Here is a 26,074-nt window from a genome sequence, read left to right as displayed (position 1 = left end):
ATTAACTTGACATAACTGTTCACAAATTGAAAAGGTTATGGTAGTTTATACCCAAAGAATGTATTTGATTTTTTATTCGCGTTTGGAAAAAAATATCTTTACGAAATCTTGTAGTGATTTTTTTTGAAAATATAAGTAATATGAGATTGGCATCATTACACCACTAGATAAGTTAAAAAAGGTTTTGTCGTGGATACGACTTACTTTACTATGGGGTGCCTTTTTAAAATTAGACATATGGAAGAATGGGCAGAACTTAATCGTGAATAACAGATCGGCTGAAAAGTTCGAATCCATACCATTTTCAGTTAGTACCAACCTTCAAAAGATACGTGTATAAATTAGACAGCTGTCTGATTATTAGTTTGTGAGATATTGCATTTTGAGTGAAGCTACTTTTGTTATTGTGAAAAAAAAAATGGAAAAAAAAGAATTTCGTGTGTTGATGAAACACTACTTTTTGATGAAAAAAAGTGCCGCCGATACCAAAAAATGGCTTGATGAGTGTTATCCAGACTCTGCACCGGGCGAAGCAACAATTCGTAAGTGGTTTGCAAAATTTCGTACTGGTCATATGAGCACCGAAGACGATGAACGCAGTGGACGTCCAAAAGAGGCTGTTACCGATGAAAACGTAAAAAAATTCCACAAAATGATTTTCAATGACCGTAAAGTGAAGTTGATCGAGATAGCTGACACCCTAAAGATATCAAAGGAACGTATTGGACATATTATTCACGAATATTTGGATATGAGAAAGCTTTGTGCAAAATGGTTGCCGCGTGAGCTCACAATCGATCAAAAACAACAACGAATTGATGATTCTGAGCAGTGTTTGGAGCTGTTATATCGAAATAAAACCGATTTTTTCGTCGATATATAACAATGGACGAAACATGGCTCCATCACTTCACTCCGGAGTCCAATCGACAGTCATCTGAGTGGACTGCATGCGATGAACCGAACCCAAAGCGTGGAAAGACTCAACAATCGGCCGGTAAGGTTATGGCTTCTGTATTTTGGGATTCGCATGGTATAATTTTCATCGACTACCTTGAAAAGGGAAAAACCATCAACAATGACTATTATATAGCGTTATTAGAGCGTTTGAAGGACGAAATTTCAAAAAAACGGCCTCATTTGAAGAAGAAAAAAGTTTTGTTTCATCAAGACAATGCACCGTGTCACAAGTCGATGAAAACCATGCTGAAATTGAACGAATTGGGCTTCGAATTGCTCCCTCATCCACCGTATTCTCCAAATTTGGCCCCCAGTGACTTTTTCCTGTTCTCAGACCTCAAGAGAATGCTCTCTGGTAAAAAATTTAGAAGCAATGAAGAGGTAATCGCTGAAACTGAGGCCTATTTTGAGGCAAAGGACAAATCGTACTACAAAAATGGTTTAAAAAAATTGGAAGATCGCTATAATCGCTGTATCACCTCTGATGGCAATTATGTTGAATAATAAAAACGAGTTTTGGCAAAAAAAATGTGTTTCTATTAAACGATACGAACTTTTCAGCCGAACTGTTATCTCGACTTGTATTAATGGCAGCAACATAATTCTTTCACTATTTCATCAAAAATATGATCAGGAATTTAGGATAATATTTTGAACAGTGTAAGATAATCACAAACAACTCAAATATTAAATTTTCTCAAACTTTGATAACAACGCAGAAAACTCTTTCTTTTTGCTTGGCTTTTTCGCGCAAGGACGACGATTTTGAGGTAGTCAGGCACATATCTTCACACAATCGATCAACTATCAATTCGAATTCGAAAGTGTAAAGAAATCGTGTCAGTTTTATTCGTATTCACGACATTCAGTTATGGTTAGACAGTCGGTCTAGTGGAACCGCTTTGAAGAATTTCAAAGAGTTGTCATAAACCTTTAACCGCTCAATTTTCTCAGACTCAACTAACCGCACATTTTATCATTGGCGGAAATTTCTCGAAGATAAACTTTCAATAAACGTAGACTTATTAGAAAGCTAACAATGTTGAAACAACGTTTTCAGCATCTGTACTTAAAATTTACTTCGAAATTATCAATGCTGTTATGTAACGTCGAGAGATCGGACTTGGATTGGAAATTATATCATTTTCCCGGCATCTACTCTTTTAATCCGTTCCGAAATTCTCAAAATTTTAAAAGAAAAATTACAAACCCGAAATCGCCGTCTAGGATTTTGAACATTTTGGCATCTACTACTAAAATGCGTTCCCAAAATACCTAGTTTATAAAAGATTTTATGAGATATCAAATATTGGAACCAGATTTTAAAATTTTGGGAATTGAAATTACTTCCATAATTGTTTTTCATATAATATTTGTCGAACTATCGATATACCGAAAGTGGCCGTTTATAAATTATAAAACGACTTCCAACTTTTTTTTCTACTTTTATTTTTCAAACCAGCATGATGACGACTTCAAACATCGTTTTCCGACACCTATTAGTTAAATCTGTTTCATAAATGTTGCAATAGCATTTAGGGTTTCATTTCAAGCATAAACCTGTTAGCCTTACTTTATAGAAAGGTATTAGAATTGCTAGGAAATCGATATTCGAACGGAGCCTCGGAGACCCATAGAGTTGTATACCATTCGACTCAGCTCGGCGACATCGGAAAATGTATACCTATGTATGTACTTTTCAAACATATTTTACCACTCAATTTCTTACACTATGACTATAATCAGAGTGACGACAGCTGTTCATTTGGAATGACAGCTTCCTATTCTAAACGAGCAAACGACCTATCAATTACAATGTAAAGTTAATGAAACTGCAAACATTTAGGATTAAATGTTTTGAATTGTTGCCAACATTACGGATAAGAAATCGTCACTCTGGTTATAGACCCTCTAGCTGAACCGTTTTCAACCAACTTAGGCTCGTTTAAAAGCTACTATTGGGCCATTGATTAAGTTCGAATATCAAATGGCTGTCGTTTCTGATTTCGGAAATGTAATGGTATAAGTGACGTAACCGACAAAACGCGTTATTAACGCTCAATTCTCTCACAGATGTTAAAACCGATATAAACAAGCCTACACTCTTAGAAAGAATGAAATTTACGCTTAACGTTAATTCAAGCATGCCGTAAGTTCTTCGGCGATGACACAATATAACATCTCCTAACATGTAAAAATAAATTTTGCGTCCGTATCGGTGTAAGTTTAAGCTACATTAACTGTGAAGTTACTGATATGACTCATCTTTACATGCTTTGAATTGTGAATGTAAGTGAATCGCGACGCTCCATTTATGTGCATCTATAAAGATGTAAATTTTTCTTAGTGTGTAGGCTCGTTTGAAAGCTACTATTGAATCAAGTTCGAAGATCAAATTGCTGTCACTTTTGGTTCCGCAGATATAATGGTATAAGTGACGCGGTGTTTTTTACCGGCTCAATTTTCCCAGGCTCAACTAACCGCACATTTGATCATAGGCTGAAATTTCTCGAAGATAAACATTCAATCAACGTAGACTTATTTGAAAGCTAACAATGTCAATCAAATTTGGAAGAGTTATGGCGAGCGATTCCGGTTCGCAAGATGTAATCTTATAGGTGACGTAACCAAAAAATCCAAGTGTTTTTTAATGTACTAATATATATCGGAAATGATACTATGGATTGGTCCACATTCCCCCGTATTCTTCAGACCTGGCCACCAGCCATTATTATCTATTTCCAACCTTGAAAAGGTTTCTCTAGGTAAAGAAATTTTCGTCGAATGTTGAGGTCATTGCAGAAACGGAAGTGTATTTTGAGGGCCTTGACAAATCTTTTTTTTTAAAGGGCATCTAAATTTTGGGGGACCTATGGATCTGGTGTATCGCTCTGGACAAAGATTATACTGAAGAATAAAAAAGTTTTCACGGTAAAAAATCGACTTTTTCTTTGTTAGGCCCAAGACTTCTCATTCCATGTAGTAGAGTCGATTTCAAACGACGTAGACTGGTTCGTAAGCTACTATTAGGTTTTTACATAAGCTCACAATACTGATGGTCGAGGATAGAATTTTACAAATGTTGGAATAAAACTATTTAAATGGCAAGAGAAAAACATTATCTTACCACTAGGTGGATAAAGAAGGGGTTTTTATTAAGTAGATTTGTAATTTCGTTGTTTGAAAAAACCTTCATAAAAAAAGTTCCGATGAGCGAACACTTCGTATAAAACCACTTCTTAATCCACCTAGTGGTGTGATAATGCCTTTATCTTGTCACTTGAACAGTCTCATTAAAACCTTTTTTCTAGAGAATAATGATTGACACGAATTTGGGCTGATTTTTAGTATAAATTCGTTCAGATTGTTTCAGTTACTTTAGAAAAGCAAGACTCATCGTTTACGTCGCATATTCGACAACAACCTCTAAACCAAAAGTATCAGCAATGAAACATTTAAACTTGTTCATTGGTTACTTTCTAAAAAAATACGGATGAAAAAACGTGTTTTGTTGGTAACGTCACTTATACTAATACATGTCCGGAACAAGAAGAAAACCAACGATTATTCAAACATGATTCACAACCTAATAGTAGCTTTCAAACGAGTTTAAGCTTGTAGAAATCGGCTCAGTAATCTCCGAGAAACTTGTGCGGAGAGAAAAAAATCGATTTGTCGCTTACGTCACTTATACCAATATATCTCCGGAACCAGAAATGACAGCCAATTGATCTTCGAACTTGATTCGCAATCCAATGGTACCTATCGAATGAGCCTAAGTTTGATAAAATCGGTTCTGTCAGCTCTGAGAAAATTGTGCGGAGAAAAACACCTTTAAAAATAGCACACACAGATATTTTCCGACCTCGTCGAGCTGAGTCGAATGGCATATAACACTAGGGGTCACCGGAGCTCCGATCAAAAGTCGGTATCTCAGCAATTTTATTACTTGTCTATGCAGAAAAACGAAAGATTTCCTACAGGGAAGTGTGGATGTACAACACGAAATATGCTTTTATATGACATAAAATAAATAACACAATTCAATCTTACAACAAATAATTGACTCAAAAATATTATTACTCGCTCTATTTCAAGAGTACGTTTACGGTGATAGCATAGCTGACAAATTTATCATATTAACAATCGTTGATTGATGAACATAAACTTACTCGCGCCATTATTGTTTGATTCGATGATTTTATAGAATGAAAATGTATTTTTTTTCATTCTGCGATAAATTTTAAACAATGTCTTGAATCTCATCAAACCATTCACAAATATATTAACAAAATGTAGCAAATTTGAAACGAAGATATGAATTTGTTTTTTTTTTCATTTGAATACATTTTTGGTTTCAAACGGATTGCACAATTTTTACGTGAAATAAATATATTAAGCGCATACAACTACAATCAACCAAAATTAAAACATCAAATGCATGAAAGTAATCTTAGTTTAGTGAGTATGGATATGACATTAAACTTAAATGATGGAATCCCTCTGTTCTGTACGAAAATGCGATTTTTTTGCACTTTTTGTCTATTTTTAACAGTGTACTGCGTGAAACCCGCTTCCCGCCTACCTTAATAGTGAAATCACTGAACTGAACTCGAACTTTCCCGCCGATGAAATACCAATCGCAGTTACCGGTGATCACGACCGGTGGAAAAATTTTCCTCATTCGTAGCTTTGTCTTCAAGCCATCAAGATGCAAAAAGTTTTCTTCTGCAAGATTGGAGCCCTCGCCCTGCTGTGCCTGGCCGTGGCCATAGCCGCGAGCCCTCTTCAGCAAACCGAAGATGCCATCACTGTTCCGGCGATCCACTTCCGAAGCAAATCAAGCGACGAACTTTGCACCGGATTCCAGATCAAAGGAAATTTGTTTGCCACGTTGGCTCGTTGCCTGGGAACAGAACGAAGGTAAGCGTTTTTCTTTCGCCTGGGTGCAGGTTTTTCTTCTGATGCAAAGTGGATTTACCAGTTTAGTGAATTGATCTGATACCAATCTGTTGATTAGGCATGCAGTGGGTAAATTGGAATTGTAAAACTTAATTTCTTTGTTTCAGTGAAATTAACAAGCTTCGCGAACTGGACATCGTTGAGCAGGGAATCCAGAAGGTTCAAGCGTTTGCCCTACAAGCCGAGGACGCAGATTCGATCGGGGACATCGCTGTGCTAGTGTACGGAGCCGAAAACAACAAGGGATTGGAGCCGGTTGCCGATCGCAACGGACTTTTCGAGAAGTTCGGCCTCGTTCCCAGAATGCGCTCCGAGCGAGATGCCGAGGATGGGGCAGCATTCGCCGAAGTTAACATTCGCGTAATGGGTGCCGCACTGGTTTTACTTGGATCGATGCTAATGAAGTGAAAACCCAGTGGAAGTCATGATTAGTTGTTTTTTTCTGTATTATGATTCCTGAATAAATGACACTATTTAATTAGATTTAAAACGTTGATTGACTCATATGAAACAGAGAAACTTCCGCCCACTCTTAAAATTTTGTTGGAATATGCCGAAATGAACCATTTCTTCTGAGTCCACTGGTTCGATTTGATAAGTTTTCCTACCATTTGAAGCATTTTACGAAGCGTTTTAGTTTGAGTTTTTTTTTTATCAGAATTGGATTCATTATTTTTAAGCAATCCGCAGCATCGTATCAAACGTTTTTTTTTACAAGATTGCTATGATTGAAATAACATTCCCGTAAGCAGCATTGACACGAGCAGTACCGGCACCCGCATACGCATGGCTGCCAGACGGCTGACTAAACGCTGCCAGCTGGAAAAATATGGCTGGCAGACATTCTGGTGACCGGCTGCCTCACCGCTGCCAGGAATACAACTCAAACGATACAACCGTATCCACCAGGATTTTTCCACATTGAAATCTTTGACATTTTCAGCGAAGGTGAGAAGATGAAAACGCTCGGCTAACTTGGATACAGGCGACTTTGTTTTGTCAAATTGGATTTGACAACCGTAACTGAATCAATTTTGGTAGCCTTCTGGTGGCCATGGCTGCCCAGGTAGCCAAAACGCTATGCGGGCAATAGTGGCCAAGCCTGCAACTAGACAAATTGGTGTCATTACTCAACTAGATGGATTAAAACAGGTGCATTTTTCAAATAAATGAAATAAAATTAAACGATGAGTTTTCTTCAGCGTGCTGTCCATTGCGTTCTACAACTTTTGCCTGTCTTTGGAACAAATTTTCTGATTCCCTTTCCAGAAAAAAAAACATGATGGTTTCCAGTTATTTCAACATTCGAAAACTGATGCAATAACTTCGAACAGACAATCACCCCTATACTGTATGTCGATCGATTCGAAAAATTCCGATCGAATGTGCAATTTCTATTCTGCATTCCGTTCGAGTTGTTAAATTTTCGAACATTACTCGATCGACTTGCGTACGTATTACTTATGTTCGGTTTAGAATCGTTCTAATTTGTTTATACAAGTGTGACGATTTCATTTACTAAGAAAAATAATAATATCAATAATATAGAACGTGTAAGTAGTGTTGACAGCTTTGATGGTTGATGTTCGAAATTTCAAGTGTTCCCGAACGAGAGTCGATAGAATCATACAACTCGAACAAAATAAAGAATGCAAAATTCGAACTCGAACGAAAGTGTAGATTCGTTCGTATCACAAATCCGTCGGATTGCAGAATCGGGGTGATTGTTAGTTCTACTTAAATAATTGGTGCTTCTGACAAGATATTTTGCATGTTCCTTTTGTGGGAATTTTTCCTTTCTGTTTCAACAGACTTCGCAGTTAATTCATAGCGTACAGAATCATTGTATGGCTAGAACTACGATCCTACTGACAATAAGAATCCTTCCTGGTAGGGGCTCGAACATGCGAAATTTGGTTTGTAAGCCAACGTGAGTCACCTGGTGATCATCACCTTGCTGACCAAAAATAACACCTACAGTGCGTATCACAAAAGACGGATCCGCTAAGATGAATGACTATACTGTGTTGTTTTTTAATTCAACTAGTGCTATGAAAAAAAAAAACAAAACGTTTAGCATTTATTTCGGAAATAATCACATATTCATGTTTCCTGTTGTTTGAATAATATAAAACATTATGTTGCCGGAACCATTTTCTATTCAAGCCACTGTTACTTGTATTTGCTGTTACCAGCGATGGTATATTGGAAAATATTGAACAAGATTTTTGGTATTCATACAAATATCAATTTGACCAAAATCAGCTGAAAAATTGTAAGTAAGTTTGAAAGTTACCTCATACATACTTTTTGACACCATTTCGATGACTCTCATTGAAAAGAATATACTCTTATTTTTAAACAAATTGTTTTACAATCATAAAAATACGTTAATTCAGAGGCGTGTGAAAATTTCCGGCATGTGAATACGTGTTTTACCATAAAACTGCATAATCTACAAAAACCTAAACGATCAATTCTACAATACATAGTATTATCTTTTTCCATGTTCAGAATATTTTCAAAGATCCATGTTTGTGTAACGAGCAGTTGCATTGAAAATGAAACTTATTCTTTGGAAATTATGTTTGGTATATTATTTTATAGATTAAACATTCCTTCGACTTCTAGTATAGAAGTTGTTGCTTGTCAAATAAACATTAAAGGATAGGACATTTGCATTGCAACGACAGCTTAATGAAATTGTCGAAGCCCTTCCTGCTCCACGTTTGATTTTAGGAGATTTCAATTCGCACGAAATGATGTGGGGTTCCGTTTACAATGATAACAGATCATCTTTAATATATAATATTTGCGATAATTTTAGCATGACAGTATTAAATATGGGTAACATGACACGGATCCCAAGACCTCCTGCACGTCAAAGTGCATTAGATTTATCTCTTTGCTCGACTTCAATTCGACTAGATTGCACCTGGAAAGTATTTCCTGATTTACACGGTAGCGATCATTTATCAATCATCATCTCAATTAGCAGTAACAAAGGCATTGCTAATTCAGTTAATATTCCATATGATTTGAAAAAAAATGTTGACTGGATTAAATACCAAAGTAGTATCTCAAGTACCTTGAACTCAATGGAAGAGCTCCCCCCCCCCCCCACTTGAAGAATATTACTCCCTCGTTTGTTCGATTACGGAGGCCGCAGAACAAGCCCAAACCAAACAATTCCTTGGCCCATCGTCTAACAGAAGGCCTACAAACCCTTGGTGGGACAAAGAGTGCTCAGATGCAAAACACGCGAAACAAAATGCTTTCAAGACGTTTTTAAAACAAGAAGGAGAAACTCCTCAGAATTTTGAAAAATTCTAGATTTTAGAAATCAAGTACAAGAACATACTTCGGACCAAGAAATGCAGCTATTGGAGACATTTTGTCGAAGGTTTGTCAAGAAAAACCTCAATGAGCACTCTTTGGAATACGGCCAGACGAATGAGGAATTGTAACGTAGGAAATGAGAGTGAGGAATACTCGAACCGATGGATATTTGATTTTGCGAGGAAAGTTTGTCCAGATTCTGTTCCTACGCAGAACATTACTTGGGAGTCTTCTCCAAAGAATGGTTCTATTGATAGTCCCTTTTCAATTATGGAATTTTCCTAAGCACTCATGTCTTGTAACAATAACGCTCCTGGATTAGACAGAATTAAATTCAACTTGGTGAAGAATCTGCCCGACCTTGCAAAAAGACGTTTGTTGGAATTGTTCAACAAGTTTCTTGATCAAAATATTGTTCCACCTGACTGGAGGCAAGTGAAAGTTATCGCCATTCAAAATCCGGGGAAACCAGCTTCCAATCACAACTCATATAGACCCATTGCAATGTTGTCCTGCATCAGAAAATTGTTCGAAAAAATTATTGTTCGACGTCTCGACACTTGGGTCGAGACGAACGGGTTGTTGTCAGTTACTCAGTTTGGCTTCCGAAGAAATAAAGGAACGAATGATTGCCTAGCATTACTTTCGTCTGACATCCAAATTGCCTTCGATCAAAAACAACAAATGGAATCTGTATTTTTAGACATTAAAGGAGCATTTGATTCAGATTCCATTAATGTTATTTCAGAGGTTATAAAAAAAATTTTTACACAGCCTTTTGTCAGAGAAATGAATGTATTTTTCACATGGAGATTTGGCAACAATCAGAATTAGCTACATGGGTCTCCCGCAAGGCTCATGCCTCAGTCCGATCCTCTACAATTTTTACGTGAATGCCATTGACGTGAATGCCATTGACGTGAATGCCATTGACAGCTGTCTAGTATTCCCATGTACACTAAGACAATTGGCAGATGATGACGTGGTTTCAGTTACTGGACCCAAAGCTACAAAAACTATTGCAAGATACCTTAGATAAATTGTCCGTTTGGGCTGTTCATCTGGGTATCGAATTCTCTACGGAGAAAACAGAGCTGGTCGTCTTTTCAAGAAAGCATGATCCCGCACAGCTTCAGCTTCATATGATGGGAAGAATTATAGCGCAGGTTTTGACTTTCAAATACCTCGGGGTGTGGTTTGATTCCAAATGCACGTGGGGAGGACACATTAGGTATCTGATAACAAAATAATACAATAACAGGATCTTGGTGAGGTGCTCATCCGAAAGATCTAATAAAATTGTATCAGACAACGATACTTTCAGTAATTGAATATGGACGCGTTTGCTTTCGTTCCGCTGAAAACTCTCATATTATCAAATTTGAGCGAATTCAGTATCGTTGTTTGCGAATTGCCTTAGGCTGCATGCATTCGACACATACAATGAGTCTTGAAGTTCTGGCGGGAGTTCTTTCATTGAAAGATCGCTTTTGGGAGCTTTCATCGCGACTGCTAATAAGATGTGAGGTACTGAATCCCCTGGTTATTAGAAACTTCGAAAAATTAGTCGAGCTTCAATTTCAAACAAGATTTATGACAGTATATTTCAACCACATGTCACAGGAAATCAACCCTTCAAGATATATTACTATCCGTGACAGCCTCCTAAATGTCAAACGCTGCTGGCAAAAATGAACCGTTTTTCTTGGGCAAAATAAAACAGTGTCTGAACGACATATTGAATAATAATTATCAAATCACAATAGTTTGGGTCCCGGCTCAATGCTCCATTCCAGGCAATGAAAGAGCCAATAGTTTTGCCACACATGGTGCTATTGAAGGTGAAATTTATGAGCGACCGATTGCTTTCAACGAATTCTATAGCGCGACTCGTCAAAGAACACTTGCCAGCTGGCAATCTTTTTGGGATAAAGATGATCTGGGTCGGTGGATGAATTCAATTATTCCTAAAATATCGACAAAGGCATGGTTCAGTGGACTGGATGTGAGTAGGGCTTTCATTAGTATGATGTCCAGACTCATGTCCAATCACTACACGTTAGATGCACATCTCCTTCGAATTGGACTTTCCGAGACTAATCATTGTGCTTGTGGCGAAGGTTATCGCGATATTGATCATGTCGTTTGGACATGCGTGGAGTATCGTGATGTCAGATCTCAACTAATAAACCCCTTGCGTACCCAAGGTAGACTACCCAATGTCCCAGTTCGAGACATTCTTGCTTGTCGTTACCTTTCTTACATGAAACTTCTTTATCATTTCATAAAGACAATTGAAGTTTCAATTTAATAATTGACCCTTTTGAGGGTTAGTTCTGACTCCTACGGCGTCAATTAGTTCATCCAATAGCAAAATTTTAATAAAAATGATGTGCTGATAAAAACAAACTCAAAATAGGTTACGAAATCAACAACAAAATGTATAAAAATTTCAGCTTATTTTATAATTTATAGCAGTTAATCATTTGGTTCAAATAATATGATATTTAAAAATTAAAAGGAATCTGTTTTATTAAACTAAAATCATTTTGACTATAAGAGTGTTTTATTGGGATTAGAATTCTATGTGAAAGTGATGCTACGGCCTATAACGTGCATCAAACTCAGCAAACAAATCACCGGTGGCGCTTGTCGTGAACAGAAATGTCTATTTAAGAACGAAAGTGGAAGATTGCAAATAAACTTTTGTTATGGATATTTTTATAAATAATTTTTGAACGCACTTGACGATGACGTATTAGTAACTGAAGACACTTACATTCAAAAATCCTAACTTTAGCTTTAGACTCCTAGATAGTGTTTCACAACTTTGCCCATTTTCCAAATTTAAAACTGTTGATGAGATTTTGAAAATTGCATTTTTAATGTCATCATGATCGGTCGTGCCTCGTACACAATCCTGTATTTTTCTCTATTGTACACATATGAATTATTTCATGTTCTTTTCAAAGTGCATCTGATGGAATAGTTCTTAACCAATGAACTGCGAAATGACTCTAAATGGTGGGCCTAGGTAGCCAAAAACACGTTTGACGAAGACAGATCTCGCTCTGGATCTCGTATATGGCGGGTTCGTTTTTCACACCCCCGGTGATTCGTGATATGCGAGACCCCACTGTATGTACAGTACTTAAAGGGAGCATCTCCTGCAAACATGGTTTTTGTTTCGAGCGTGAATTAAAAAATAATAGATTTCACTTTTTATGTAGTAATTGTTCCTTATTAAAGACTGCTATAGTGTAAATTTTATGTAAAAAAAATAGCTCCTGAGATAATAAAGAATAATGTCTACATAAAAATAAAGAATCGAAAAATTCCGTTTACACGAGAAGCCTTTCAGGGCAAGAGGACTTTGATATATACTTTCTTTGTACCAATACTTTTAGTGTACACATTAAAAAAAATCTGGATAAAACAATTAATTAAGAATTTCTCGTATAACGTTACTCTCAAAACAAGCCAGTCCTTGCAATCTCAAGTGTGCTCTTAGACTTGGCAAAATGCTGGTGAGTATTTGTTTAGAAATTTCTAAAATATTGAAGAGGAATTCTGAATGTTGAAAATGATAATTTGATTGTGAGATGCCTTCTTACAAGTTTAGAAGAGATTAGAATTTTGAACCAATTGACTCAAAGTTTTAATACACAATAATAAACAAGTTTTCAATCTCAACAGCACTGTACAACTACAGACAAACCACTACAATCACTTCAGTTCAACTCCTATGACACGGTTGTCGCAAATCGCATCGCAAACCTTCAATCAACTCTCATTCAATGCTGTCATATTAACATGCTGTAGCTTCTCGTAAAAAAACTTTTGCCATTTCGGGGCCTGTTTTCATCGGCAGCAACGAAATAAAAACAAACGGCTACAATATAGTATCCCTGCTGATCTAAAAGTGGGTACGACGGGTTGGTGGTCCCGAAAGCGATTGATAATTTATGGGAGTTAAATGTGATGCTTGTTTTGTGAGGAATTATTTTGCATGAAGGGATGCATTTGTTAACACAACAGATTTGTGTTGTTGTTTTCGGTTGACACTTAGCTATGTAGCCAAATGTATTCAGAGCAAGCGTTATAATTAGATCTGAGCGCCGATCAAAACTATCGTTATCGGTTGTTGTGGTAATAAACGTATTGGCATTACGTTGTTTGTTACATGCAAACGAAGTCTGATGCATGCATCTGCGTTGCCATCTACTGATACAAAAATGTTGATACACCAAATCCTGCATTCACACAGTTTTCTAAGAGGTTTCACACCTGTTCTGTATTTCTATCGAATCGAATTATTTCGATCGAATGCGAAATTTTTCATTTTGTCTGTCGATCGTGTTCATATTTCTCATACAAAAGCATCACTCGATTGAATTACAGAATGCAAATTTTCACATTCGATCAAATTATTCCGATTCGATCGAAGTACAGAATAGGGGTGTATATAAAAAAACGCAACTGTTTATTCGTACAAAATGATGGAACGTGTTTTTCTTTGCTACACAAGTTCGAATCTTGCACTATTCTAACATTGTATAGCAATTTACAGTCTTAAGAAAACAGCCATTGTTGCAAAAAGCGAGAGCGAGAAAACTCCGCTATTGTTCAGTGAAAATTCAAAAGAATAATATCAGTTCATTAATTTCGTTTTACTAAATAGAATGACGTTTTCTACCCAACGATTTATCTAGCGATACCGGAGAAACCTACTTTTGCGTTTTTCAGCAACAGCTGCTCCAAAAAGTATATGTGCTTGTAACGTACTTCCCAAGTAGCACGTTAAGTTGCTGTCCTGTATTTTTTTACAGATTGTGCAATTTATCAAATTAGTTCATATTGCTATTGTAGTAACTGTAGTTTATGGAAAAAGCGCAATTTTTCTGTGTTGTGCAACAATCTTTAAGTTCTTCCGTTGTCACGAACATTTATTCACAATTATTGTGCAACTGATACAAAAACTCATGCATCGATCCCATTATAAATGCAGCAATTAAATCAGCGAAAAAACAATTGTGAAACTCATGGGACCTACTACGTAATGTAAACAAGAATTGAATTGATGTTTATAAAAACATAGCAAACATAATTTCTAATGAATAAGTTTCACATTTGATTTTCAATACAACTGCCCGTAACACAAACATGGAACTTTAAAAATTTTCTGCGCATAAATAAATGGTAATACTACATTTTTTATTCAATAATATAATTATTTTTTAAGGCACACTGCTTTAGCTCTAAGGTGCCAAGGACTTTTTCTAATTTTATTAACGACTAACTTAAAACTAGGATAGTATGATTGGATAATGTTGTATTGGGGTCGCAGTGGTCGACTTTGGCTGATCCAACCTTCAGCTGGCGGTCGGCACCGGCCGGTGGATGGAATATGTCATGAGTCTTCCAGATGACGTTGGCCGCATCCCTCGGTCCGTGTGGGTCCGCGGGAAACACCCCCAGGCTACGAATACCCGGCGGGTGGCCCGCATGACTAGAGCGACCTTCCGTGGGCGATGATGGTGATGTAAATATAACGAAAAAATATAGAGAAGTAAATATTGCGGAAAACGAAGTAAAATGGGGATATGGGAACGAAATGACTAAGAACGACAGAGATCTAATTAGTTGACATCGAGATGGAGAAGAGACGGGGAGGGGGGAAGCGAAAAGGTTAGTGACAGCAAGAAGATCTTGTTAGTTCCGATGAAGATGGTGGACAGATGAGGAATCGGGATAATCGGCGGAAGTTAGTGTCGAACCTGCAGGTGAAAATAATTCTTAGCCACAGTTGAAATAACGTCGATACCGGCTGCTCGGCCATCCATGGAAGTTGACCATCAATGTTAACTTCCCTCTCTGAGCAGCCTAGATAGCCGTGTAGTGTCGGTAGCGGTTTCCCAACTGCTAAGAATAACGCTACGGTCCACCTGTACCGGTGGTATAAGTCCACCAAACAGGTAAGCCGTGTGGCATCCGGCGGGATTATTTTTTACCAAGAATTGATCCACTGGTTTCCTATTCCATGTCGTAAAAGGCCACAAAAATAGGAACTCCTAAGTCAAGGTGTATTTCCGTGCCGATGGCTGAATGGCTGCAGGAGGTTAAACATTGCAGTCGTGAACGGAATATCTTGGGTTTTTCCCTTACTGGATACACGCAATGCTTAGCAATCAACTTCTTTGATCATCGCTTCGGCAGGCCAGAGATTAGAAAGCTGAGTGTCTGTGGGTGTCCTCAAGGTGGTGTACTATCCCCACTTTTATGGAACCTAGTCGCTGATGGTTTGTGAGGGAAACTAAATAACCTTGGATTTCCGACTTATGGTTTTGCCGACGATTATCATATATTGATGACCGGTATAAGCATTAACACTCTCTACGATTTAATGCAGCAAGCCCTGCGATCTGTTGAACAATGGTGTTGTCAGGTTTGGATTATCTGTAAATCCGGGCAAAACATCAATGGTGCTTTTCACTCATCGTAGGATAATTACAGGAGCTCGTCCGTTGCAGTTCTTTGGTTCAGGGGTTACTGTGGTCGATCAAGTTAAATACGTCGGGGTTATTCTTGACTCAAAACTGAATTGGTTTGCTCACATTGATTTCAGGATTAAAAGAGCTTGCATGGCTTTCGGCCAATGCAGACGAGCTTTTGGAAAATCATGGGGACTCAAACCCAGATATATTCATTGGATCTACACAACTATCGTTAGACCTATTTTAGCATATGGATGTCTTGTATGGTGGCAGAAAGGAGAAGTCGCGACAGTTCAGTCAAAGCTAAATCATCTCCAAAGGATGGTCCTAATGGCGATGACAGGAGCATTCACGACAACTCCTACTGCTGCTCTAGAGGCGCTACTGTGCATTAAACCACTACATGTGTTCCTAAAACAAGAAGCATTATCTTGTGCATACCGTCTTAGGGTTACAGGGCTTTGGAACAGTAACCCATTAGAATATGCTACCAGTCACACTCGCTTGTGGTCTCAAATGGTTCCGTGGGATGAGTATTTACTCGCTCCTAGTGACCTAACTCTCACATGCAGTTTTCCTTTTAAAACATTCAATGTGAGCTATCCTCTTCGTTAGGAATGATTGTCTGGTTGTCTGGAACGACAACTTGATGAACACATAGTTTGTTTTACGGACGGTTCTCTGTTGAATGGTCGTGCTGGTGCTGGTATCTACTGTCGTGAAATAGGCTGGAGCAGTCTCATTCACTTGGTAGATACTGTACTGTGTTCCAAGCAGAAATCTACGCAATTCTGTGTGGAGTACAATCGGCACTTCAGCAGAGGATCTGTGGTAAACGTATTTATTTTTGTTCCGACAGTCAGGCAGCCTTAAAAGCACTCAGTTCGAATGACTCACGGTCGAATCTAGTGATCGCATGTCGAACTCAAATTGAAGACCTCAGCATTTCAAATGCTGTTTACTTCATATGGGTACCCGGCCATTCTGGTATTACTGGAAATGAATGGGCTGATGAGTTGGCTAGAGCTGGTGCAACGAATGATTTCGTTGGTCCTGAACCAGCTTTACCACTTTCAACTAGTTGGATAAAGCACAAGATACGTTCTTGGGCTGCATCCAAACATGCCAGCTACTGGCGCAGCTTGCAAACTTGCGCTCAGACAAAAGCATTTCTACCAGATTTAAATCTGAAAATGTCAGTGTCTACTGCATTTCTCCAAGCAACATTGCAGTATTCTGGTCAGAGCTCTGACTGGACATTGCAAACTCAATTATCACATGGCTACTATTCAACGTGCTGAGTATTATTCGTGTGATTTGTGTGAATGCGATTATGGTACTTCATATCATCTGATATGTAACTGTCCCGCATTGACGCAGCTACGTATCCGGGTTTTTGGTTCTCCATACATGGTTGAGTCTGTGTATGCGGAGCTAAAATTGAAGGATATTCTCTCGTTTCTCACCCAATGTGGTAAGGAGCTATAGTCAGAAGGGTTCATCGTTCTTCCTGGAGTGAATGAATCCCTTCTGTATTCACCTTAAATAGGGTTTGGCAGATTGTTTGGCATCCTCTGGGGGGTACCGCATTTACTTCTGCTCGTACATACTGCGAGTCGTTCTGCATTCTTCCGGGAGTGCAGAATGGTGTCGCTTTTGTAAGATCTCTAAATCCTCTCGGGGGTTGGAGGTTTTATTAACAGCAGACTGTTCGGGACCTCGTAGAGGTTCAGAATTTCCTTCTGCTTCCACTAAATGTGATCCTCAGCAGATTGTTCAGCATCCCTTAGGGGTGCAGAATTTACTTCTGCTTTTATGTGTTTTTGTGTCGTCAATTTTTCCCATCCTCCTAGTGCAACCCTTACCATTTCCTTTCAATCCTTCCCTCTTATATATCGGGAAAATGATGCTAAAAACAAATTGATGGCAAGGCACAAATCTCCAAATATCAAGGGGAACGTGCCATTTGAGCCAATTTGTTCTGATTCCTGATAGTGTCGAACCTGCAGGTGAAAATAATTCTTAGCCACAGTTGAAATAACGTCGATAAATAGGAGGAACTTTCTAAGCAAGATGTAGCAGATTACACTTGTATATTAATGTGTTTGAGGAACTGGTATATCAGAAGCATATATGAACTATCCCGACTCGCCAACACATCCCGAACCGGAACCTCAGTCGGTCTACCTCGGGCCCTGAGGGATTCCAATAGCTCCGATCTGGCGTCGCGATACTCTACGCACGACCACACGACATGCTCGATGTCCTGATAACCGTCGCCACAGGTGCAGAGCCCGTTCTCCACGATCCCGATACGCCGGAGATGTGCGTTGAATGTATAGTGATTTGACATGAGTCGTGACATAACGCGAATGAAATCACGACTCACGTTCATCCCCTTGAACCAAGGTTTCGTCGATACCTTAGGGATAATGGAGTGTAGCCATCGTCCCAGTTCGTCATTCGTCCATGAAGTTTGCCAACTTTCGAGAGTTTTCTGACGAGAAATACTGAAAAATTCATTGAAGCAGATTGGTCTTTCATAAATATCACCTTCCAATGCGCCCACTTTAGCCAATGAGTCTGCCTTTTCATTGCCCGGAATGGAACAATGCGAAGGGACCCAGACTAACGATATTGAATAAGACCGTTCAGATAAAGTTCGCAAGTGTTCCCGTATTTTCCCCAGGAAATATGGGGGATACTTTCCTGGCTTCATTGCCCGGAGAGCTTCTATTGAGCTTAGACTGTCCGTGACAATGAAGTAATGGTCTTTGGGCAATGTTTCAATGATCTCGAGGGTGTACTGAATGGCAGCTAATTCTGCGACGTAAACTGAAGCCGGATCACTGAGTTTGTAAGAAGCGGTGATGTTTTGATTGAAGATGCCGAAGCCTGTGGACCTGTCGATGTTTGATCCATCAGTGTAAACACCTTTTCACAGTTGACTGTTCTAAATTTATTATAAAATATATTAGGGGCCACTCGAGGGCGTACGTGTTCCGGAATTCCACGAATCTCTTCTCTCATGGATGTGTCGAAAAACACAGTAGAATCAGAAGTATCCAAGAAATGAGCACGGTTGGAAGCAAACGAAGAAGGATTAATATTCTGAGCCATGTAATCAAAATACAAGGACATAAAACGGGTTTGAGAATTAAGCTCAACTAACCTTTCGAAGTTTTCAATCACCAGAGGATTCAAAATGTCGCATCGAATGAGCAAACGATATGAGAGATCCCAGAACCGGTTTTTCAACGGTAAGACGCCCGCCAACACTTCAAGACTCATCGTATGAGTTGATTGCATGCAACCCAAGGCAATACGTAAACAACGATACTGAATTCTTTCCAGCTTAATGGAATGGGTGTTCGCGGCGGATCGGAAGCAGAAGCATCCATATTCCATAACGGACAATATCGTTGTTTGGTACAACCTGATCAGGTCTCCTGGGTGGGCACCCCACCAAGTTCCGGTTATTGTACGAAGAAAATTGATTCTCTGCTGGCATTTTTGTTTCAGATACCTAATGTGACATCCCCAGGTGCCTTTGGAGTCGAACCAGACCCCGAGATATTTGAATGTGAAGACCTGAGCTATGTTTCCACCCCCTAGTTGAAGCTGTAGTTGTGCTGGTTCTCGCTTCCTTGAAAATACAACCAGCTCAGTTTTCTCCGTAGAGAACTCGATACCCATTTGAAGAGCCCATGTGGATAAGTTGGCAAGAGTATCTTGTAACGGCCCTTGCAGATCGCCAGCTTTGGGTCCTATAATGGACACAACGCTGTCGTCGGCAAGTTGTCTCAGCGTGCAAGATGTGTTGATACATTTATCGATGTCGTTTACGTAAAAATTGTATAAAAGGGGGCTTAAGCATGAGCCCTGAGGAAGACCCATGTAACTGAATCGTATTGTCGACAAATCACCATGCACGAAATACATGTGTTTCTCAGACAATAGATTATGTAAAAAGTTGTTCAAAACTGGCGAAAGACCATGCTGATGCAGCTTCTCAGATAGGATATTTATAGAAACTGAGTCAAAAGCCCCCTTAATGTCTAGGAAAACTGACGCCATTTGTTCCTTACGAGCAAATGCCATTTGAATTTCTGTTGAGAGCAACGCAAGACAATCGTTCGTTCCTTTGCCCCTGCGGAAACCAAATTGTGTATCTGAAAGTAAGCCATTAGTCTCGACCCAATTGTCTAGACGAAACAGAATCATTTTTTCGAACAATTTCCGGATACAGGAAAGCATAGCAATCGGCCGATACGAATTGTGATCGGAGGCTGGTTTTCCTGGTTTTTGAATGGATATCACTTTCACTTGTCTCCAGTCATGTGGAACAATGTTGTCCTCAAGGAACTTATTGAATAAACTCAGCAAGCGTCTTTTGGCGGGGTCAGGCAGATTTTTCAACAAGTTGAATTTTATTCTGTCTAATCCCGGGGCTTTATTGTTACATGACAAGAGCGCAAGTGAGAGCTCTACCATCGAAAACGGTGTTTCGTTTATATTTGGTGTCGCGGCGCGGGTGATCTTCTGTTCCGGAACAGAGTCAGGACATACTTTTTTAGCGAAATCGAATATCCAGCGGTTAGAATATTCCTCGCTTTCATTCGTTGTGTTATGATTGCGCATTCGTCGGGCTGTGTTCCAAAGAGTGCTCATAGATGTTTCTTTTGTTAGGCCGTCTACGAACCGACGCCAGTAACCGCGTTTCTTAGCTCTAATCAAGTTCTTAATTTTAACGTCTAACGCCGCGTAATTCCGGTAATTATCAGGTGTTCCATTTTTTCTGAATATTTTATACGCGGAGGCTCTCTCCGCGTTTAAATTTGTGCACTCTTTGTCCCACCACGGGTTGGGAGGACGGATGTTAGTTTTCGCGCCGGGTACACGTTTCGTCTGAGCTTGAGTCGCGGTGTCGAGAATCAAGCCAGCCAAAAACGTGTACTCTTCCTCCGGAGGAAGTTGTTGAGTTCTTTCAAGTTTCTCAGATATCGCGGTCGCATAGCTATTCCAATTAATATTTCGTGTGAGGTCATACGAAACATTGATTGTCTTCGATGGTTTTGAGCCGCTGGTGATTGATATTACGATCGGTAGATGATCGCTACCGTGGGGATCAGGAATTACCTCCCACGTGCAATCCAACCGTAGCGATGTCGAGCAAAGTGATAAATCCAGCGCACTTGGTCTTGCTGGTGGTGCAGGAATCCGTGTCATTTCTCCCGTATTCAAGATTGTCATATTGAAGTTGTCGCAGATATCATGGATCATAGCTGATCTGTTATCGTCGTGAAGACAGCCCCATCCCGTACCGTGTGAGTTAAAGTCCCCTAAAACCAACGTCGGTGCGGGAAGGAGCTCAATGATATCACTGAGCCACCGATGCCCAACCGAGGCTCTTGGGGGAATATAGATTGAAGCAATGCAAAGATCCTTGCCTTTGATTGTAACATGACATGCGACAACTTCAATACCTGATATCGAGGGGAGGTTAATTCGATAAAAAGAATAGCACTTTTTGATCCCCAAAAGTACTCCTCCGTAGGGATCATCTCGATCCAGGCGAATAATGTTAAAATCGTGGAAGTTTAAGGATATTTCAGAAGTTAGCCAAGTTTCGCACAATGCAAATGCGTCACATTTCAGATTATTTACTAAAAATTTAAAAGAATCTATTTTTGGAATGATACTTCTGCAATTCCACTGTAAAACAGTGATTAGATCCGTGACCTCGATGGATGATTTAGCCATCGAAGGATACAATCGCTGAGAGAAGGGGCCAATTTGCAGTCAACTGCTTTAAATATGTTTTTACTGTTGGCATGAAAGCAATTAAAATGCTTTTAAGAGGGTCAAAAATATTAAAAGTTGTAAAAATCCAGTCCACAACATCAGAGAACTTGATAAGTCCAGCACCTAGTTGTTTCTCTGGTAGATTTTCAGGGACGTTTGGGGATTTTGTTGTCCCGGGAAGTGGTGGGAATTCCATCTCGGAACTGAGTTTTCCGAGACCAGGAGCCTTTTGCTTCGGTGGTTTGTCCCGATTCCCGTTAGCTGTAACTTTTCGAAGCCCTTCAGAAGACACCTTCGAACCCTTACTAGGTAGCTTATGAGAGGATTTATTCATTCTTTTCCTACAGCTATGAGGGACCGCCGATGATGGACCTTCCAAAGGGTCGTCAGAATCGCTCTCGTCAGTTGACAAGCAGGCATATGGGTTCGTTGTCAGTTTAGGAGGGGTGGCACTCTTAAGCATCTCGGCAAAGGAACGCTTGGAGTGTGCCTTCAGGGAACGCTTCATCCGATCTCCTCGCAGCTTATACGCAGGACATGCCATTAAATCATGCGGACCCTCCTTGCAGTAGAGACACTTTTCAGCATCCTTACCGCAAGAGCCATCCGCATGAGCCTCCCCACAGTTAGCACACCGGGGCTTATTGCAGCAATGAGAAGCTGTATGCCCCAATTGTTTGCAATTGGTACAATTCATTACTCGAGGTACAAAAAGACGAACAGGCAGACGAACCCGGTCCAAGAGGATGTAGTTGGGCAAAGCAGAGCCGGCGAAGGTCACACGATAAGAGTCAGATTGGGGATAAGACTTTGTTCCATCCCCGGCGATCGATACTGAATGCAATCGCTTGCAGTCCAGTATCTTGACGTTCTTAAGTGAGGGGTCCTTAAAACAGCCCTCTCCGTACTTAAGAACGTCCTCGCAAGTCAAACTCGAATCGGTGACCACACCGTCGATTTCTACTTCGCGAGCTGGCACGTAGACGCGGTACTCCCGCGTAAAATGATCATTTTGAACGAGCTCATTAGCCTGCTTTGAGCTGGTGAGCAGAACTCTGAGCTTATCTGGGCGTATTTTATCAATACTTTTTATAGTATTGTATCGCGAGGACAGATCCCGCGATATTTTCAAAACATTCAATTTTTTTTCTTTAGCCTTGGTCCGGAAATAAACCGAGTAAGGCCCGGCCGAGAGTGCAAGCCCATCGGGATAACTCTTTATGCGAGACTTATTGCTGCCAACAGAAGTCTCCATCTGATCATCGATAACGGAGGGGTCGGGATTCAAATTTAACATGTCGCGGAGCTACCTCCGCGCAGAAATAAATGATTCGGGGGGGTAATGAACGGTCGAATGAAGAAGAAAAAAAAATATACAAAATAATAGTACTTAACTTTTAATCCAACGGGGGCCACCAAGGCCAAGCCCTCGTCGATCGGCGTATCGCCGCTTCGAGGGTGTGCAAAAAACCTCCGAGAGGAAAAAGCACACTCACTTATAATCCGCACAGTATAATCACAATGGCCACTGAAATCTGGCCTTGATCGATCAAACAATCACCGGCTAACGGTACTGTTTCGATCGTCCGCTCACAACAATGCACTGCTTCAGTGTATAATGTACAAAAAACCTCTCACAGAAAAAAAAGCACTATTGTCTATTACACAATAGCGATATAATCTAATTTGGTCGTCCGGTCACGTTATCACACACGGCACTGGTTTTTTTTCGCAGTAAACACAAAGCACGTCCGTTCGCTCGAAAGGTTGAAACGGCAATGGTAATACTACATATTGTAGAATTGATCTTTTATGTTTTAGTAAATAGAAAATCGACAACGAACTGCATTTTTATGGTGAAACATGTCTTTGTACGCCTGAAATTTCCAAGCGCCTTTGAATGTACGTGTTTTGATGATTGCATATCAATTTTTGTGAAAATAACAATCTATTCTTTTCAATGAATATGATCGGGAGAGTGTTTGAAATATGTGTAAGAAAGTTATCAAACATTAATACACCTTTTCAGACAATTTTAATCGTATTGATGTTTCAATTATTCTGAAAAATCTTGAAATGAATTTTTCTTCAATATTTTCCAATATGGCATCGAGGTAACAGTGTGTTTAAAAGAAAATGGTTCACCCATCGTAATGATTTATTTACTTAAATAAAAGGCAATATAAACATGTAAATATTGAAAATAGAAATTTTTGTTTTTATTTTTATCCAAACAGTGGTTTCTATTTTTATCAAACTAATTGACTTAAACAACAATACAGTTTAGTCATTCATATTAGTGAACCCGACATTTGTGATACGCACTGTAGATATTATTTTGGTGAGTCCATGAGCTTTAGTTGTAAAAACAAATTGCTCAAACGGTAATATATATGTCAACTATGAGAGTAACTATGATGCATTCTACTTTTCGTTCAATATCTTTGAAAAGTAATGTCAGGTCTTTTCATTTTATCGCGAAATGAAGACCGAATACAAATGATCTGATTTGATTTTTGTTTTCATTGCGTATGTAATGCTGTATTTCTGAAACTTTTTTGATAATATTCTCATGTCGGCAAGTGTTACGTCCATTTCAAGCAGATAAATCTGATACAATTTATTTGCAAGTTTCGAATTGTTTTTCTAAAAATGAAGAAAACTGCACACACTGACCTAAAATTTCATGAGGCAGTCAAGACAATGCGGACTCGGCAGCAAAATAGTTTTTACTGCGAGGCTTTTAATTCGGCTTATCAGTTTTTGCCTTGCGGAGAGCATAATTTCACTATTTTTTTCTTCACAAGAGATAAACAGCAGGGCTTACATATTGAAGCAACGAATATGAACGAAAGGGTTTCACTATCTGTGCTATTCACACACATTCGTATGTCAGGTAGAATTCACAGCGCAACCCAAGCCAGGAGAGCTGCTTCGTTCGTTCGTTAGTTCATGAATATGCCCGCTTGCTGAGACCTATGCTTCATGAGGTTAGCATTTGATGAATGGGTCTCATATTGTAGATGCCTATGAGGAAACTAGTTTCATAACTTTTAATTCCGATGAATATTAATTTAAAGAACATTGCTTTTAGTGTTTCTAGGATATGTACACAGTGTAAACTGCCAAGAAACAAATGGATCGTTTTGAAAATGGGCTCAAATGCAAAATTTCTGCTATAAAATGTTTAAAGTCTGTTTGAAATGTGATCAAATTTGGTCTTGGAATGCGAACATTATGTTAAAAATGATTTCTGTAAACCTACTTTTTAAAAATAAACCGTAAACATTGCCTATATGACGTTGCTTCGCGTCTTGTAGCACACCGTGAGGCATGGTCTTCTTTCTCGTACAATACTAACGAGAGTGAACCCTTCATTTCATTACATTGTCATGCAGGCGCGTAGCCAGAGAAAATTTTCGGGGGGGGGGGGGGGGGGGGGTTTTAGAACATGGTGATAAATCAACACATGTACAATTTATATCACAATGTTTCCCATGGGTTATAATTTTTTGTTTCGGGGGGGGGGTTTGAACCCCTAAAACCCCCCCCTGTGTACGCGCCTGTTGTCATGGATTGCTTAGTTCATGTGTTAACTGAGAATGAGAGCACAGACAATTTACTTGGCAAGGGGAATTGGTCTGCTCAGTAGCATATACTCTCACGCATCCAGTTTCTCTCTAATATAGGTCTCTCATTCAGCTATGTCAAGCAAAGTGTTCACAGCAGATATTTTTTGTTGCTTCGTTCGTTTGAGGATTCACAATACAAGCCCTGATAAACAGCCATTTCGGCATATATTGAGTCCGATACAATTATGACAGCCATTTGGAAAATTTTTGATAAGTTGAACAATTGTTTTAGTTACTTCGTTTTTACATGACAATGGGAAAATTTTGGCAGAGCTTCTATAACTACTAGTGCAACGTGGGCAAGTTGGTGATTTGCTGCACAATTGTTTTAGATATACTCAAAATTGTTCTATAGTGATTTTTTTCGGTATAATCGTAAAACATAACAGGTATAAGTTGCACAACCGAATTTAATATATTTAAAAATCTTTTTGACATATCTAACATAAAAAACAATTTTAAAACAATTTTAGAACCTCTTGAAATTTCAATAAGTTACATTTGCTACTTGGGTTAATTTAACATTCTTCGTCACATCAACAATACTTCAGGTCCCCCTTCTTTTCAAATACTTACTACTCCCTCGTCGTTATAAAAATTCTTATGGCATTATTATTTTAATCACTCAAGATTATCTATCTGATAATGATTATTTGAATACGATAGGCTGTTTATCATCATAATTGCATTCGTATTACAGAATAACGATTTAATTAATGCATATTTTGTCGTAAACTTATTTCCATTACCTTGGGTCGACAGTCCTCTCAATTTTCATAAAATACACATATTGATTGTTGGATTTCTTCGTCAATTCAGATAAATGTTTCTTTCCCTTGTTAAGAATACTTTTTCTCCCTCCCTCTTGTGAATATTTTGGTA

The 26,074-nt window shown here is 39.0% G+C and overlaps 1 protein-coding gene across 1 annotated transcript; it reads left to right on the top strand.

Moving 5' to 3' along the window:
* Positions 1-5,637: 5,637 nt before the first annotated feature.
* Positions 5,638-6,412, top strand: LOC131433006 (uncharacterized). Its single transcript, XM_058599715.1, has 2 exons — positions 5,638-5,883; positions 6,030-6,412. Exons 1-2 carry the CDS (start codon positions 5,672-5,674, stop codon positions 6,328-6,330), a joined length of 513 nt encoding a protein of 170 aa, XP_058455698.1. The 5' UTR covers positions 5,638-5,671; the 3' UTR covers positions 6,331-6,412.
* The last annotated feature ends 19,662 nt before the right edge of the window (positions 6,413-26,074 follow it).

This window comes from Malaya genurostris, chromosome 2 (genome assembly GCF_030247185.1).
Source record: "Malaya genurostris strain Urasoe2022 chromosome 2, Malgen_1.1, whole genome shotgun sequence".
In the NCBI taxonomy this organism is placed as follows: Eukaryota; Metazoa; Arthropoda; class Insecta; order Diptera; family Culicidae; genus Malaya; species Malaya genurostris.
This window is presented reverse-complemented; position numbering and strand designations above follow the sequence as displayed.

What these genes read in the sequence shown, in the direction of transcription:
- LOC131433006 (XM_058599715.1), top strand. Translation starts at nt 5,672, where the DNA reads ATGCAAAAAGTTTTCTTCTGCAAGATTGGAGCCCTCGCCCTGCTGTGC. An exon ending in TGCCTGGGAACAGAACGAAG is followed by an intron (nt 5,884 to 6,029) that starts GTAAGCGTTTTT and finishes TCTTTGTTTCAG; the next exon opens with TGAAATTAACAAGCTTCGCG.